General features: G+C 44.4%; 1 protein-coding gene across 1 annotated transcript in view; it reads right to left on the bottom strand.

The window, feature by feature from the left end:
* The window catches only part of LOC118965982, a 21,813-nt gene extending 8,528 nt beyond the window's left edge, over positions 1 to 13,285 (bottom strand). Inside the window, exons 1-5 of the mRNA XM_036987219.1 lie at positions 11,467 to 13,285; positions 10,982 to 11,345; positions 10,287 to 10,444; positions 9,481 to 9,584; positions 9,182 to 9,242 (exon numbers count right to left, since the gene is read on the bottom strand). Of these exons, the coding sequence (XP_036843114.1) occupies positions 9,182 to 9,242; positions 9,481 to 9,584; positions 10,287 to 10,444; positions 10,982 to 11,345; positions 11,467 to 13,189 (2,410 nt within the window). The 5' untranslated portion in view covers positions 13,190 to 13,285. The remainder of the gene's footprint in view (positions 1 to 9,181; positions 9,243 to 9,480; positions 9,585 to 10,286; positions 10,445 to 10,981; positions 11,346 to 11,466) is intronic.
* Positions 13,286 to 17,782: the final 4,497 nt, after the last annotated feature.

Below are 17,782 nucleotides of genomic sequence, written 5' to 3'. Positions count from 1 at the left end.
AGCCTCGTTATAGTTAAGTCATTTTATTGTGTTACTTTTAATTAAATGTTTTACTTTAGTTTATTTTGTCCAAAAACATTTTTAAACTCTATTTATTGAACTGCATTGTTGGTTAAGGGCTTGTATGTATGTAAGTAAACATTTCACTATAAGGTCTACACGTGTTGTATTCAGCGTATGCGACAAATAAAATTAGATTACATTGGAGTTACAACACATTACCGCCCACATCGTTACCATAAACGTCAGTAAATGGCCCACATCGTTACCATAAACGTCAGTAAATGGCCCACATCGTTACCATAAACGTCAGTAAATGGCCCACATCGTTACCATAAACGTCAGTAAATGGCCCACATCGTTACCATAAACGTCAGTAAATGGCCCACATCGTTACCATGAACGTCAGTAAATGGCCCACATCGTTACCATAAACGTCAGTAAATGGCCCACATCGTTACCATAAACGTCAGTAAATGGCCCACATCGTTACCATAAACGTCAGTAAATGGCCCACATCGTTACCATAAACGTCAGTAAATGGCCCACATCGTTACCATAAACGTCAGTAAATGGCCCACATCGTTACCATAAACGTCAGTAAATGGCCCACATCGTTACCATAAACCGTCAGTAAATGGCCCACATTGTTGCCATAAACGTCAGTAAATGGCCCACATCGTTCCCATAAACGTCAGTAAATGGCCCACATCGTTCCCATAAACGTCAGTAAATGGCCCACATCGTTACCATAAACGTCAGTAAATGGCCCACATCGTTACCATAAACCGTCAGTAAATGGCCCACATCGTTACCATAAATGTCAGTAAATGGCCCACATCGTTACCATAAACGTCAGTAAATGGCCCACATCGTTAACATAAACGTCAGTAAATGGCCCACATCGTTCCCATAAACGTCAGTAAATGGCCCACATCGTTCCCATAAACGTCAGTAAATGGCCCACATCGTTCCCATAAACCGTCAGTAAATGGCCCACATCTTTACCATAAACGTCAGTAAATGGCCCACATCGTTACCATAAACGTCAGTAAATGGCACACATCATTACCATAAACGTCAGTAAATGGCCCACATCTTTACCATAAACGTCAGTAAATGGCCCACATCTTTACCATAAATGTCAGTAAATGGCCCACATCGTTACCATAAACGTCAGTAAATGGCCCACATCGTTACCATACATGTCAGTAAATGGCCCACATCGTTACCATAAACGTCAGTAAATGGCCCACATCGTTACCATAAACGTCAGTAAATGGCCCACATCTTTACCATAAACCGTCAGTAAATGGCCCACATCTTTACCATAAATGTCAGTAAATGGCCATGCGCTAACTCAAGGTTACATGCTTATTCACCCCACTGAATACTAATGCTAGGCATTGCTAGCTTGCCTTAGTGTCTGTCACTGGTATATTAAAAACACAATTCATTATTTAATGAATTCATGACTAAATTACTTTTAATAATTTGCATTATAATCACACATCAGGGTTTCTTCATTTTTTCAAAAATACAATTCAAGCGCCACTATCAAGGTTTTTCCAGCCCCTCGATTCTAGAACCAATAGAATACACCTATCTAGATTCTAGAACAAATAGAACACACCTATCTAGATTCTAAAACCAATAGAACACACCTATCTAGATTCTAGAACCAATAGAACACACCTATCTAGATTATAAAACCAATAGAACACACCTATCTAGATTCTAGAACCAATAGAACACACCTATCTAGATTATAAAACCAATAGAACACACCTATCTAGATTCTAGAACCAATAGAACACACCTATCTAGATTCTAAAACCAATAGAACACACCTATCTAGATTCTAGAACCAATAGAACACACCTATCTAGATTCTAGAACCAATAGAACACATTTATCTAGAACCAATAGAACACAGTAAACAAATGCATCAAGTCATGCATATTCATATACTGTACATGTCACCATAGAATTAGGAATCAGAATACTAGATTGGACATTTAATTAATATAAAATCTTATCTTATGGAACTACAGGGCCTATAGCAGCCACTCTAGACCAGGTGATTAATGGAACTACAGGGCCTATAGCAGCCACTCTAGACCAGGTGATTAATGGAACTACAGGGCCTATAGCAGCCACTCTAGACCAGGTGATTAATGGAACTACAGGGCCTATAGCAGCCACTCTAGACCAGGTGATTAATTGAACTACAGGGCCTACAGCAGCCACTCTAGACCAGGTGATTAATGGAACTACAGGGCCTACAGCAGCCACTCTAGACCAGGTGATTAATGGAACTACAGGGCCTATAGCAGCCACTCTAGACCAGGTGATTAATGGAACTACAGGGTCTATAACAGACACTCTAGACCAGGTGATTATTGGAACTACAGAGCCTACAGCAGCCACTCTAGACCAGGTGATGACATCGCACAGACACATTGTGCTGGGAGATAAGTCTGTGTCAGAGAAAATGCCACAAAAAAAAAAAAATTTGTGTAAATGGTACAAGTCAATTCAACAATCTCTAGAAGAATCTACTAGCTAATTGCCTTTACAAAAATAGATATGTTTTACTAGGTGTGTATGTATAGCATATTTATTTATTTTATTTAACCTTTTTATTTAACTAGGTTAAGAACAATTTCTTATTTACAATAACCCGGACGACGATGGGCCAATTGTGCGCCGCCTTATGGGACTCCCAATCACGGCCGGTTGTGAAACAGCCTGGAATCAAAACCAGGGTCTGTAATGACGCCTCTAGCACTGTGATGCAGTGCCTTAGACCGCTGCGCCACTCGGGAGCCCAAGTATGACGCATCAGAGTTTGAACTGGGTTAGTTAGCTGTTAGCTAGGTTGTCACTAAAGATGATGGTGTGCAAAATAACCACTCAATATAACGTAACCTCACCCCAATCCGTACAAATGTGCGAAAACCGCAACATTGAAACGAGGCTGCAAAGAAAACTAATGTGACGGTAGCGACTGTGTTGACGTCAAAATCGGGGGCGTGAACTATGTTTCTATTCCAGCGTTGATCGACATGGACACGGCTCTATAGTATTGGAGAAAAGATGAGAAAACGGACGCTCCGTTACATCGTGGCGTGTCATGTCGTAACGTACAGCACACAGAAAGCAACTATTTCTGTCTTACAATCTCTCTCCACCAGGTGTAGCACTTCTCTCATCCTTTAAAAACAAGAAATGGACAGTGACGGGGGACACCTAGTCATTTTTTCCGTCATCATTGCATGCGATCATCATTCTCATTTCATGATGATATACAGTGGGGAGAACAAGTATTAGATACACTGTCGATTTTGCAGGTTTTCCTACTTACAAAGCATGTAGGGGTCTGTAATTTTTATCATAGGTACACTTCAATTGTGAGAGACGGAATCTAAAACAAAAATCCAGGAAAATCACATTGTATGATTTTTAAGTAATTAATTTGCATTTTATTGCATGACATAAGTATTTGATACATCAGAAAAGCAGAACGTAATATTTGGTAGAGAAACCTTTGTTTGCAATTACAGAGTTCATACGTTTCCTGTAGTTCTTGACCAGGTTTGCACACACCGCAGCAGGGATTTTGGCCCACTTCTCCATACAGACCTTCTCCAGATCCTTCAGGTTTCAGGGCTGTAGCTGGGCAATATGGACTTCCAAAGATTTTCTATTGAGTTCAGGTCTGGAGACTGGCTAGGCCACTCCAGGACCTTGAGATGCTTCTTACGGAGACACTCCTTAGTTGCCCTGGCTGTGTGTTTCGGGTCGTTGTCATGCTGGAAGACCCAGCCACGACCCATCTTCAATGCTCTTACTGAGGGAAGGAGGTTGTTGGCCAAGATCTCGCGATACATGGCCCCATCCATCCTCCCCTCAATACGGTGCATTCGTCCTGTCCCCTTTGCAGAAAAGCATCCCCAAAGAATTATGTTTCCACCTCCATGCTTCACGGTTGGGAGAGTGTTCTTGGGGTTGTACTCATCCTTCTTCTTCCTGCAAACACGGTGAGTGGAGTTTAGACCAAAAAGCTCTATTTTTGTCTCATCAGACCACATTACCTTATCCCATTCTTCCTCTGGATCATCCAGATGGTCATTGGCAAACTTCAGATGGGCCTGGACATGCGCTGGTTTGAGCAGGGGGACCTTGCGTGAGCTGTAGGATTTTAATCCATGATGGCGTAGTGTGTTACTAATGGTTTTCTTTGAGACTGTGGTCCCAACTCTCTTCAGGTCATTTACCAGGTCCTGCCTGTAGTTCTGGGCTGATCCCTCACCTTCCTCATGATCATTGATGCCCCATGAGGTGAGATCTTGCATGGAGCCCCAGACCGAGGGTGGTTGACCGTCATCTTGAACATCTTCCATTTTTTAATAATTGCGCCAACAGTTGTTGCCTTCTCACCAAGCTGCTTGCCTATTGTCCTGTAGCCCATCCCAGCCTTGTGCAGGTCTACAATTTTAGCCCTCATGTCCTTACCCAGCTCTCTGTTCTTGGCCACTGTGGAGAGGTTGGAGTCTGTTTGATTGAGTGTGTGGACAGGTGTCTTTTATACAGGTAACGAGTTCAAACAGGTGCAGTTAATACAGGTAATGAGTGGAGAACAGGAGGGCTTCTTAAAGAAAAACGAACAGGTCTGTGAGAGCCGGAATTCTTACTGGTTGGTAGGTGATCAAATACTTATATCATGCAATAAAATGCTAATGAATTACTTAAAAATCATACAATGTGATTTTCTGGATTTTTGTTTTAGATTCCATCTCTCACAGTTGAAGTGTACCTATGACAAAAATTACTCTACATGCTTTGTAAGTAGGAAATCCTGCAAAATCGGCAGTGTATCAAATACTTGTTCTCCCCACTGTATGTAATGACACATTATATAAACTCTTTATGGTGTTTTATTTACATTTTAGAGGCGATAAGGTGATACGTTGGACAGATTGAGTGACAAAAAGCAATTTTCCCTCACAACATCTCTCCTTCTCACTATCACGCATTAGTTTCGCTTCCCCACCTGCCATTTTTAAAAAGACCCGACGGGGCTCATTGTCTTCTTGAATTATGCAGAAACGGGCAGCGTTTAGGTCATGTAATTGATTCTGTTGGAAAGGGGATACATTGTGCTTTACAATGGTATTGACAGTACAGTTGATCTGGAAGTATTACGTTTTTGGGGCGTTAAAATAAGGTAAATTGTACGGACCAAGGCGATGCACAAAAGTTAGTGAGTTTACATTACACCCATGCATTATATGAACATAAGCTTGTACAACAGTACAAACAAATGATAGTAGCAGCCTGTGTATTAAATGTAACAAAAACCCATGAACAGCTAGCCAACAACAACATAAGCTAAGAGCAGCTAACTAGCAGGGAGAAATGGTAGGCTACCTAGCGCTGAGCTAGCTAATGTTAGCGGATAGCAATTAGCATGCAACTGTTAGATACAAATTAAATATCATTAGTGTTGGTCATATAGTGTTGTTCATATGTACAAACATTTATAACAGAAAAAAAATAATAAGATAAAAAAATAATCTGAGATGCCATCTTGTGCTCATTAATTTACATACAAAGTTAGTTAGCTTAGCTTAGCCTTACTCATATGAATGAGAAAGATCGCACACATTTTTCACTCGGGCAAAACACCAGCAAAATGACCCCAGGGCAAGGAAACGTGCAGGAAAGACCAAAACCTCCAGCCACCTGAGCAACTTCTTCCCCTATACCGTCGCCCTCAACAACCGGCCACCTGAACAGATTCTTCCCCTGTACCGTCGCCCTCAACAACCGGCCACCTGAACAGATTCTTCCCCTGTACCGTCGCCCTCAACAACCGGCCACCTGAACAGATTCTTCCCCTGTACCGTCGCCCTCAACAACTGGCCACCTGAGCAACTTCTTCCCCTGTACCGTCGCCCTCAACAACCGGCCACCTGAACAGCTTCTTCCCCTGTACCGTCGCCCTCAACAACCGGCCACCTAAACAACGTCTTCCCCTGTACCGTCGCCCTCAACAACCGGCCACCTGAACAGATTCTTCCCCTGTACCGTCGCCCTCAACAACCGGCCACCTGGTCCACGATGATCTTCTCATTCATAGACTAGGTACCCTGCACTAGAATCGTCACATTGCTCTTTGCACTCTCTGCAAATCCTCATATGACTCTATTCATTTACACATTTTCCCCACCGCACATCATCCTGTTATTTACATACATCAATTATAATGTTGCTTAGTGTTTATAGTGTAGCCTGTAGTTCTTAGCTTACAGTGTACATGGTGTGCATAACACGCGGATCTGTGTAAACTCTGCTTCAACATATGTTGTCTGTTTATCCTGTTTATCGTCTGCCTGTATATCCTGTTTATCGTCTGTCTGTTTATCCTGTTTATCGTCTGTCTGTATATCCTGTTTATCGCCTGTCTATTTATCCTGTTTATCGTCTGTCTGTATATCCTGTTTATCGTCTGTCTGTTTATCGTCTGTCCGTTTATCCAGTTTATCGTCTGCCTGTATATCCTGTTTATTGTCTGGCTGTATATCCTGTTTATTGTCTGGCTGTATATCCTGTTTATTGTCTGGCTGTATATCCTGTTTATCGTCTGGTGGTATATCCTGTTTATCGTCTGGTGGTATATCCTGTTTATCGTCTGGTGGTATATCCTGTTTATAGTCTGTCTGTATTTCCTGTTTATCGTCTGTCTGTATTTCCTGTTTATCGTCTGGTGGTATATCCTGTTTATCGTCTGTCTGTATATCCTGTTTATCGTCTGGTGGTATATCCTGTTTATCGTCTGTCTGTATATCCTGTTTATTGTCTGGCTGTATATCCTGTTTATCATCTGTCTGTATAGCCTGTTTATTGTCTGGTGGTATATCCTGTTTATCGTCTGGTGGTATATCTAGTTTATTGTCTGGCTGTATATCCTGTTTATCGTCTGGTGGTATATCCTGTTCATCGTCTGGTGGTATATCCAGTTTATCGTCTGGTGGTATATCCTGTTTATCGTCTGGCTGCATATCCTGTTTATCGTCTGGTGGTATATCCTGTTTATCGTCTGGTGGTATATCCTGTTTATCGTCTGGTGGTATATCCTGTTTATCGTCTGTCTGTATTTCCTGTTTATCGTCTGTCTGTATTTCCTGTTTATCGTCTGGTGGTATATCCTGTTTATCGTCTGTCTGTATATCCTGTTTATTGTCTGTCTGTATATCCTGTTTATCGTCTGGCTGTATATCCTGTGTATCGTCTGGTGGTATATCCTGTTTATCGTCTGGTGGTATATCCTGTTTATTGTCTGGTGATATATCCTGTTTATCGTCTGGTGGTATATCCTGTTTATCGTCTGGTGGTATATCCTGTTTATCGTCTGGCTGTATATCCTGTTTATCGTCTGGTGGTATATCCTGTTTATCGTCTGGTGGTATATCTTGTTTATTGTCTGGCTGTATATCCTGTTTATCGTCTGGCTGTATATCCTGTTTATTGTCTGGCTGTATATCCTGTTTATCGTCTGGCTGTATATCCTGTTTATCGTCTGGCTGTATATCCTGTTTATCGTCTGGTGGTATATCCTGTTTATTGTCTGGCTGTACATCCTGTTTATCGTCTGGTGGTATATCCTGTTTATCGTCTGGCTGTATATCCTGTTTATTGTCTGGCTGCATATCCTGTTTATTGTCTGGTGGTATATCCTGTTTATTGTCTGGCTGTATATCCTGTTTATCGTCTGGTGGTATATCCTGTTTATCGTCTGGCTGTATATCCTGTTTATCGTCTGGCTGTATATCCTGTTTATTGTCTGGCTGTATATCCTGTTTATCGTCTGGTGGTATATCCTGTTTATCATCTGGCTGTATATCCTGTTTATCGTCTGGCTGTATATCCTGTTTATTGTCTGGCTGTATATCCTGTTTATCGTCTGGCTGTATATCCTGTTTATTGTCTGGCTGTATATCCTGTTTATTGTCTGGTGGTATATCCTGTTTATCGTCTGTCTGTATATCCTGTTTATCGTCTGTCTGTATATCCTGTTTATTGTCTGTCTGTATATCCTGTTTATCGTCTGGCTGTATATCCTGTTTATCGTCTGGCTGTATATCCTGTTTATCGTCTGTCTGTATATCCTGTTTATCGTCTGGTGGTATATCCTGTTTATCGTCTGTCTGTATATCCTGTTTATCGTCTGGCTGTATATCCTGTTTATCGTCTGGTGGTATATCCTGTTTATTGTCTGTCTGTATACCCTGTTTATCGTCTGGCTGTATATCCTGTTTATCGTCTGGTGGTATATCCTGTTTATCGTCTGTCTGTATATCCTGTTTATCGTCTGGCTGTATATCCTGTTTATCGTCTGTCTGTATATCCTGTTTATCGTCTGTCTGTATATCCTGTTTATCGTCTGTCTGTATATCCTGTTTATCGTCTGTCTGTATTTCCTGTTTATTGTGGCAGCACCGTTTCTTTGAGGCAAATGTGTTCGGCGAATAAATGTGATTCTGATTATGGTTAGGGGTGAGGGGTGAGAGGTCAGGTTAGGGGTGAGGGGTGAGAGGTCAGGTTAGGGGTGAGGGGTGAGAGGTCAGCTTAGGGGTGAGGGGTGAGAGGTCAGGTTAGGGGTGAGGGGTGAGAGGTCAGGTTAGGGGTGAGGGGTGAGAGGTCAGCTTAGGGGTGAGGGGTGAGAGGTCAGGTTAGGGGTGAGGGGTGAGAGGTCAGGTTAGGGGTGAGGGGTGAGAGGTCAGCTTAGGGGTGAGGGGTGAGAGGTCAGGTTAGGGGTGAGGGGTGAGAGGTCAGGTTAGGGGTGAGGGGTGAGAGGTCAGGTTAGGGGTGAGGGGTGAGAGGTCAGGTTAGGGGTGAGGGGTGAGAGGTCAGGTTAGGGGTGAGGGGTGAGAGGTCAGGTTAGGGGTGAGGGGTGAGAGGTCAGGTTAGGGGTGAGGGGTGAGAGGTCAGGTTAGGGGTGAGGGGTGAGAGGTCAGGTTAGGGGTGAGGGGTGAGAGGTCAGGTTAGGGGTGAGGGGTGATGGGTGAGAAGTCAGAGGTTATGGGTGAGGGGTGAAGGGTGAGAGGTCAGAGGTTAAGGGTGATGTGTGAGGGGGTGAGAGGTTAGAGTGTAGGGGTGAGAGTTTAAAAGTTACCAGCATAATGGTAGTCTCTTGCTGATGATGGAGTAGAGAAGAGCAACTTCTCCAGTGTGGCCTGGGACAGGGGGATGAGAGGTAGAGAGACATTACTGAAAAACTACTGAAAAAGTGATTTGGGGTAAATAGATATGGATGAGGGAATGAACGATCGAGGAAACAAAACTAATGATCGTTTCCCCTCTCCCTCTTCACCAGTGTTATGGTAGAGACCGTGTAGAGTGTGCCTATCTGTGTGTCTGTGTGTCTGTGTGTCTGTGTGTCTGTGTGTGTGTGTGTGTGTGTGTCCTCCTCACCAGTGTATCTCCGTGACAGAGGTAGAGACAGTGTAGGGCCAGCTCTGTGTTGCTGCCCCCTCCTGGTAGACAGCTAGAACTACACACAGACAACATTGCCGCCACTGGTAGACAGAGAGAGAGACAGAGAGAGAAACAGAGAGAGACAGAGAGAGAAACAGAGAGAGAGACAGAGAGAGAGAGATAGAGATAGAGAGAGAAACAGAGAGCGAGACAGAGAGCGAGAGAGACAGAGAGAGAGAGAAACAGAGAGAGAGAAACAGAGAGAGAGAGAAACAGAGAGAGAGACAGAGAGAGACAGAGAGAAACCGAGAGAAACCGAGAGAAACAGAGAGAGACAGATTGAGACAGAGAGACAGAGAGAAACAGAGAGAGAGAGAGAGAAAGAGAGAGACAGAGAGAAACCGAGAGAAACCGAGAGAAACAGAGAGAGACAGAGTGAGACAGAGAGAGAGAGAAACAGAGAGAGAGAGACAGAGACAGAGAGAAACAGAGAGAGAGAGAGAGAGAAAGAGAGAGACAGAGAGAAACCGAGAGAAACCGAGAGAAACCGAGAGAAACATAGAGAGACAGAGAGAAACAGAGAGAGACAGAGTGAGAAACAGAGAGAGAGACAGAGGAGCTGAGTTGTGTTCTTTATTTTTTCTCAATTAATCACTGAACTGCCATATATTCACTTGTATCTGAGATTTTAAAACAATAGTTCTATTTACAGCTTCATAAACCCTTCATAAACCCTTCATAAGTCCTTAATACGTCCTTCATAGATAAATCATTCATAAGCCAATTTTACCCTAAATTCATACCTTGGTCCTGGATGACAGAACTCTTCCCAAGCTCCTCCCACGGTTTCCAGAGCAACTCCTCATTGGATGCTGATTCCTCTGGCCATGTCCTGGACTCTTCCTCCCTCTCTAGACAACATGGCAGCTCAGCCTGGAACCCTGGACCCACGTTGATACACCTGGAAAATGTTTCAATGAATAAACAAACAAATCAATTCATCAAATGAATCAACGAAAGAACAAACAAAATAACGAACGAACGAACAAACGAACCAAAGAATGAACGAACAAACGAACGAACGTAAGAAAGAACAAACAAACGAACGAACGAACGAACGTAAGAAAGAACAAACAAACGAACGAACGACCAAACGAACGAACGTAAGAAAGAACAAACAAACGAACAAACGAACAAACGAATGAACGTAAGAAAGAACAAACAAACGAACGAACGAACAAACGAACAAACGTAAGAAAGAACAAACAAACGAACAAACGAACAAACAAACGAACAAGCGAACGAAAGAACAAATGAACAAAACAACAAATGAACGAAAGAACAAACGAACGAAAGAACAAACGAACGAACAAACAAATGAACGAACAAACAAACGAAAGAACAAGCGAACGAAAGAACAAACGAACAAACGAACAAACAAACGAACAAACAAACGAAGGAATACAGCTAATGCATTCCTCTGTCCATCCATACTCACGGAGGTATAGAATATCCCTCCTCCTCTTCAGTCATCCCTCCCGTCCCTCGTTCCCTGACTGAAGGGGGCATGAGGGAGGAGAGGATCCCCGTTCCTCTGCGTCTGGGGTTCAGCATAGGTAGAGGGGTGTAGTGGAGCCCTCTCCCTAACCGCTCCACCCCCTTCTGCCCTCCTCCTCCTCCTCCTCTACTAAACTGGAGCAGACTAGGGAAGGGAGTACCTTTATACACCACTAGGGGTGCTGTTCCATTCTGTGGGAGTCCACTGGGGGGCTGGGATAGAAGAGAGGAGGGGTGGAGGGCGGAGTGAAAGGCTGGGGTGGAGGTAAAGGAGGATTCTACCAGAGTTTGAAGACTATAGTGATCTGTGAGCAGAAGAGAGGGGGGGGGGGGGAGCAACACAATAGATGGGAGGGAGGTAAGGAGGAGACTGGACACAGATTAGAACATATTGATTTGGCAACACTCTTCCACACAGCACCCTACCTGTATTATTCCCGTTGTCCTGGTGACCCGGTCTCCCAGGAAACACCGCCTCCTGGCAGTATACGTAGCCGGAGCTTGAGGGGTTGCCCTCGACGACGCCCACGTCACCTGACTGCTGTAGCCAATGAGAGAGCGGGAGCTTCCACACGACGGCCGAGGGGTGGGAGGAGTGGAGTGGCTGGAGAGAGGAGGGGTAAAACTGGACTGTTCCACTACAACCCCCCCCTGAGGACTGGGTGAGTCCAACTGTCCTGACAGAGGGTGGTGGGGTGAGTTTAGGAGGGGAGAGGGAATGAGGGGGGAGGGGTGTGGGAGGAGGGCTAAGGACCAGGGGGAAGGGGTGAGGCGAAGGAGGAGGAGGAGTAGGAGGTGAAGGAAGAGTGGAAGAGTCTGTGTGCGAATCGTAGGCACTTGTTTTGATCCATTCTGTGCTTCCTCCTCCCAATCCCCAAATCCCACTTCCGGAATTCCCATTCAGAATTCTGCTGCCGGCAACGTTGCGTCTGAAGGAGAATGCCTCGGAGAAGGAGTCCAGTTTCTGCTGGTAAACCCTACCACCAGCACCACCTGCTTCCTGGGAATGGGAGTATAGAAAGGCCCAGTCCTGGGGATACCCCCCACCCCTCTCCCTTCCCTCCCCAGCCACAGCACCACGATCTGGGGGAGTAGGACTCACCCAAGACCCAGGCTTTAACTGGGCCTCTAGAGGATCCAAGTTCGACCTTCTACCCCCGAAATCATCACAGTCTCCTCCGAAATCGTCAACCCTTCTCAATCTATTCTTCATTCCTGTATTATCCACACTATAGCCAAAGCTAGCAGTACGATTATAGCGATAATCAGTTGTATTATTGCCACCATCATGGCTACCGCTATCTCTATAACCATCACTACCATCTCCCCTCTCCTCACACACATACTCTCTACTGTAGAACACATCATCCCTGTTACTACAGCCCTCATCCGTTCTGTAGAACACATCATCCCTGTTACTACAGCCCTCATCCGTTCTGTAGAACACATCATCCCTGTTACTACAGCCCTCATCCGTTCCCGGAAAGACGTCATTCCTGATATCATCCGTTCTGTGAAAGGCCTCATCCCTAGTGTTCGACCCGTCATCCGTTTTCTCCTCACACCCGTCATCTCTACTGTTACTGTAGAAGACATCCTCCCTACTGCTCTTACAGCCTTCATCTGTTCTGTGAAAGACGTCATCCCTGTTACAGCCCTCATCCGTTCTGTGGTACACATCACCACCACTACCGCTGGCGCTGCTGTCATCCCCATCGCAGCCGTCATCCCTTTGGCTAGCATAGCCAAGGCACTGACCTTCAAAATGGCTGCCGAAATCATCCCCTTGACCTACACTGGCATCCAAAACCCCCCTGTTACAGTAGCTAGCTTTCTGCGCTCCAAAACAACCATCTCTACCATCAACATCACTACAGTTATCACCTCTGCTATATCCATGAATGTCTAAATAACCACCTCTTCCACCACCCTTGTACATGTCGTTGCTCCCCCCAGAATAGAGGCTCGAATCAGGGAGGGGTGCCGCCCCTATTCCAGTCCCTCTGTATTGCTCGAGGGGAGTCTGGGGCTCCAAGGGGTGGTGGCAGGATGTGTGGCCCGGGCCGGGGCGGTGGTGGAGGTGATGCTGAAGGTATGGGTCCTGGTAAGGCTGGGGGGTTAGAGGTTGGAGGGACGTTCGGTCGGCCATGGGGTAGTCTCTGGTCTCTCTGGGCGTGTTCTGTGCCGGGATAGAAGGACCTTTAGTGGCAAAGATGAAGAGGTGCCGGAGCAGACATGGTCCTTTAAAACTCTAGAAAAAAAGTATAGGCAGGTCAGCCACCAGACAGACAGAACCGTGCACTAGGTCTATCTATCAGTATAGGCAGGTCAGTCACCAGACAGACAGAACCGTGCACTAGGTCTATCTATCAGTATAGACAGGTCAGACACCAGACAGACAGACAGACAGAACCGTGCACTAGGTCTATCTATCAGTATAGGCAGGTCAGTCACCAGACAGACAGAACCGTGCACTAGGTCTATCTATCAGTATAGGCAGGTCAGTCACCAGACAGACAGACAGAATCATGCACTAGGTCTATCTATCAGTATAGGCAGGTCAGCCACCAGACAGACAGAACCGTGTACTAGGTCTATCTATCAGTATAGGCAGGTCAGTCACCAGACAGACAGAACCGTGCACTAGGTCTATCTATCAGTATAGGCAGGTCAGACACAAGACAGACAGAACCGTGCACTAGGTCTATCTATCAGTATAGGCAGGTCAGCCACCTGACAGACAGACAGAACCGTGCACTAGGTCTATCTATCAGTATAGACAGGTCAGACACCAGACAGACAGACAGACAGAACCGTGCACTAGGTCTATCTATCAGTATAGGCAGGTCAGTCACCAGACAGAACCGTGCACTGGGTCTATCTATCAGTATAGGCAGGTCAGTCACCAGACAGACAGACAGAATCATGCACTAGGTCTATCTATCAGTATAGGCAGGTCAGCCACCAGACAGACAGAACCGTGCACTAGGTCTATCTATCAGTATAGGCAGGTCAGACACCAGACAGAACCGTGCACTAGGTCTATCTATCAGTATAGGCAGGTCAGACACCAGACAGAACCGTGCACTAGGTCTATCTATCAGTATAGGCAGGTCAGCCACCAGACAGAACCGTGCACTAGGTCTATCTATCAGTATAGGCAGGTCAGCCACCAGACAGAACCGTGCACTAGGTCTATCTATCAGTATAGGCAGGTCAGCCACCAGACAGTCAGACAGACAGAACCGTGCACTAGGTCTATCTATCAGTATAGGCAGGTCAGACACCAGACAGACAGAACCGTGTACTAGGTCGATCTATCAGTATAGGCAGGTCAGCCACCAGACAGTCAGACAGACAGAACCGTGCACTAGGTCTATCTATCAGTATAGGCAGGTCAGCCACCAGACAGAACCGTGCACTAGGTCTATCTATCAGTATAGGCAGGTCAGCCACCAGACAGAACCGTGCACTAGGTCTATCTATCAGTATAGGCAGGTCAGCCACCAGACAGACAGACAGACAGAACCGTGCACTAGGTCTATCTATCAGTATAGGCAGGTCAGCCACCAGACAGAACCGTGCACTAGGTCTATCTATCAGTATAGGCAGGTCAGCCACCAGACAGAACCGTGCACTAGGTCTATCTATCAGTATAGGCAGGTCAGCCACCAGACAGAACCGTGCACTAGGTCTATCTATCAGTATAGGCAGGTCAGCCACCAGACAGTCAGACAGACAGAACCGTGCACTAGGTCTATCTATCAGTATAGGCAGGTCAGACACCAGACAGACAGAACCGTGTACTAGGTCTATCTATCAGTATAGGCAGGTCAGCCACCAGACAGTCAGACAGACAGAACCGTGCACTAGGTCTATCTATCAGTATAGGCAGGTCAGCCACCAGACAGACAGAACCGTGCACTAGGTCTATCTATCAGTATAGGCAGGTCAGCCACCAGACAGAACCGTGCACTAGGTCTATCTATCAGTATAGGCAGGTCAACCACCAGACAGAACCGTGCACTAGGTCTATCTATCAGTATAGGCAGGTCAGCCACCAGACAGAACCGTGCACTAGGTCTATCTATCAGTATAGGCAGGTCAGACAGAACTGTGCAGTAAAAGTCAAAAATTATTTGGTTTTAAATATACTTAAGTATAAAATGTAAATGTAATTGCTAAAATATACTTAATTATGCAAAATAACGGCTATCAGTAAATGAAATGATTTATTCTTTTACTTTTGGTACTTAAATATATTTTAGCAATTACATTTACTTTTGATACCTAAGTAGTATTTTACTGGGTGACTTTCACTTGAGTCATTTTCTATTAAGGTATCTTTTCTTTTACTCAAGTATGACAATGGAGCACTTTTTCCACCGCTGGCAATCGATCTGTTGGCCTCATGTGTAAACTTACCTAGAGAAGCAGGAAAAAACACAAACCACAGTCTTCGCTAATGAGAAAACCCAGTCCCAACTTTGACTCTGTCATTAAAACTTAGTACCACATAGTCCCATATGACTATCACACACAGAAACTGCCCTGTAGATACAGGGCCATTATATCAGTTCAATTCAACAACGCAACAATGCACAGCTTCTCGCTTCCTCCCTCTCTCTCTCTCTCTATCTCTCTCTCTCTCTGTCTCTATTGTTGTAATTAGGTTAAGATAGTATGACTCATAGACAGAGAGAGAGAGAGAGAGAGGGGAGGAAGAGAAAGAGAAAGAGGGGAGAGAGAGAGAATAGAGAGAGAACAGAGAGAGAGAGGAGGAAGACAAAGAGAAAGAGGAGGAAGAGAGAGCAAGAAAGAGTGGTGATTCCGTTCTGACTAAGTTTTAGGCATCTTTCTTCCCTTTTCATGCTGGCTATATTATCTCTGATGTTCCTTCCTTGTTTCTTGTCTTTCATTGAGTCTTTATAAGTTTATATCTTTGTTTGTCCGACAAAAAAAAACGATGTCTCAAAATATGTGCACACACTTTTTTATTTCTCTCTCTATCACACACACACACACACACACACACACACACACACACACACACACACACACACACACACACACACACACACACACACACACACACACACACACAGGTGTCGGTGATAAAAAGTTAACTCTGGTAACACTTGTCACAGAGACACTCCTGCCCTCCCCTCCCTCCACACCCCTCCCTTTCTCCCCCGGTGAAAACCACATCCTCAGGAAACAGTTACGGATCTCCCTCCTTCTCTCTCTCTCCTCTATCATTATCTCTAACCATTATCTCTTCTCTCTCTCTCGCTCTTCCTCATTCTCTCTCTCCTCTATCATTATCTCTAACCATTATCTCTTCTCTCTCTCTCTTCCTCATTCTCTCTCTCTCCTCTATCATTATATCTAACCATTATCTATTCTCTCACACTATCATTATCTCTAACCATTATCTCTTCTCTCTCGCACTGTCATTATCTTTAGCCATTATCTCTGCTCGCTCTCACTATCATTATCTCAAACCATTATCTCTTCTCTCACACTATCATTATCTCAAACCATTATCTATTCTCTCACACTATCATTATCTCTAACCATTAGCTCTTCTCTCTCGCACTATCATTATCTCTAACCATTATCTCTTCTCTATCACACTATCATTATCTCTAACCAGTATCGCTTCTCTCACACACTATCTTTCTCTCCAACCATTATCTCTTCTGTCTCACACTCTCCTCTATCTTTATCTCTAACCATTATTTATTCTGTCTCTCACCCTCCTCTCTTTATCTCTAACCATTATCTCTTCTCTCACACTCTCCTCTATCATTATCTCTAACCATTATCTCTTCTCTCTCTTTACCTCTAACCATTATCTCTTCTGTCTCTCACTCTCCTCTCTTTATGTCTAACCATTATCTCTTCTGTCTCTCACTCTCCTCTCTTTATCTCTAACCATTATCTCTTGTCTCTCTTTACATCTAACCATTATCTCTCCTCTCGCTTCACCTCTAACCATTATGTCTTCTGTCTCACACTCTCATCTATCTTCACCTCTAACCATTCTCTTTCTCTCACACTCTCCTCTATCTTCACCTCTAACCATTATCTCTTCTCTCTCTCACTGTCATTATCTCTAACCATTATCTCTTCAATATCACACTATCATTATCTCTAACCATTATCTCTTCTCTCACACACTATCTTTCTCTCTAACTATTATCTCTTCTGTCTCACACTCTCCTCTATCTTTATCTCTAACCATTATCTCTATCTGTCTCACACTCTCCTTTATCTTTATCTCTAACCATCTCTAACTTATCTCTTCTCTCTCTTTACCTCTAACAATTATCTCTTCTGTCTCTCACTCTCCTCTCTTTATCTCTAACCATTATCTCTTGTCTCTCTTTACCTCTAACCATTATCTCTCCTTTCTCTCTTTACCTCTAACCATTATCTCTCCTTTCTCTCACTCTCCTCTATCTTTACCTCTAACCATTATCTCTTTCTCTCCATTATCTCTTTTTCTCTCACACTCTCTCTCTTCTCTCTCACACTCTCCTCTATCTTCACCTCTAACCATTATCTCTTCTCTCTCACACTCTCCTCTATCTTCACCTCTAACCATTATCTCTCCTATCTCTAACACTCCTCTATCTTCACCTCTAACCATTCTCTTTCTCTCTCTTTACCTCTAACCATTATCTCTTTCTCTCTCTTTACCTCTAATCATTATCTCTCATTTCTCTCTCTTTACCTC

Source organism: Oncorhynchus mykiss, chromosome 9 (genome assembly GCF_013265735.2).
Source record: "Oncorhynchus mykiss isolate Arlee chromosome 9, USDA_OmykA_1.1, whole genome shotgun sequence".
Classification (NCBI taxonomy): domain Eukaryota; kingdom Metazoa; phylum Chordata; class Actinopteri; order Salmoniformes; family Salmonidae; genus Oncorhynchus; species Oncorhynchus mykiss.
This window is presented reverse-complemented; position numbering and strand designations above follow the sequence as displayed.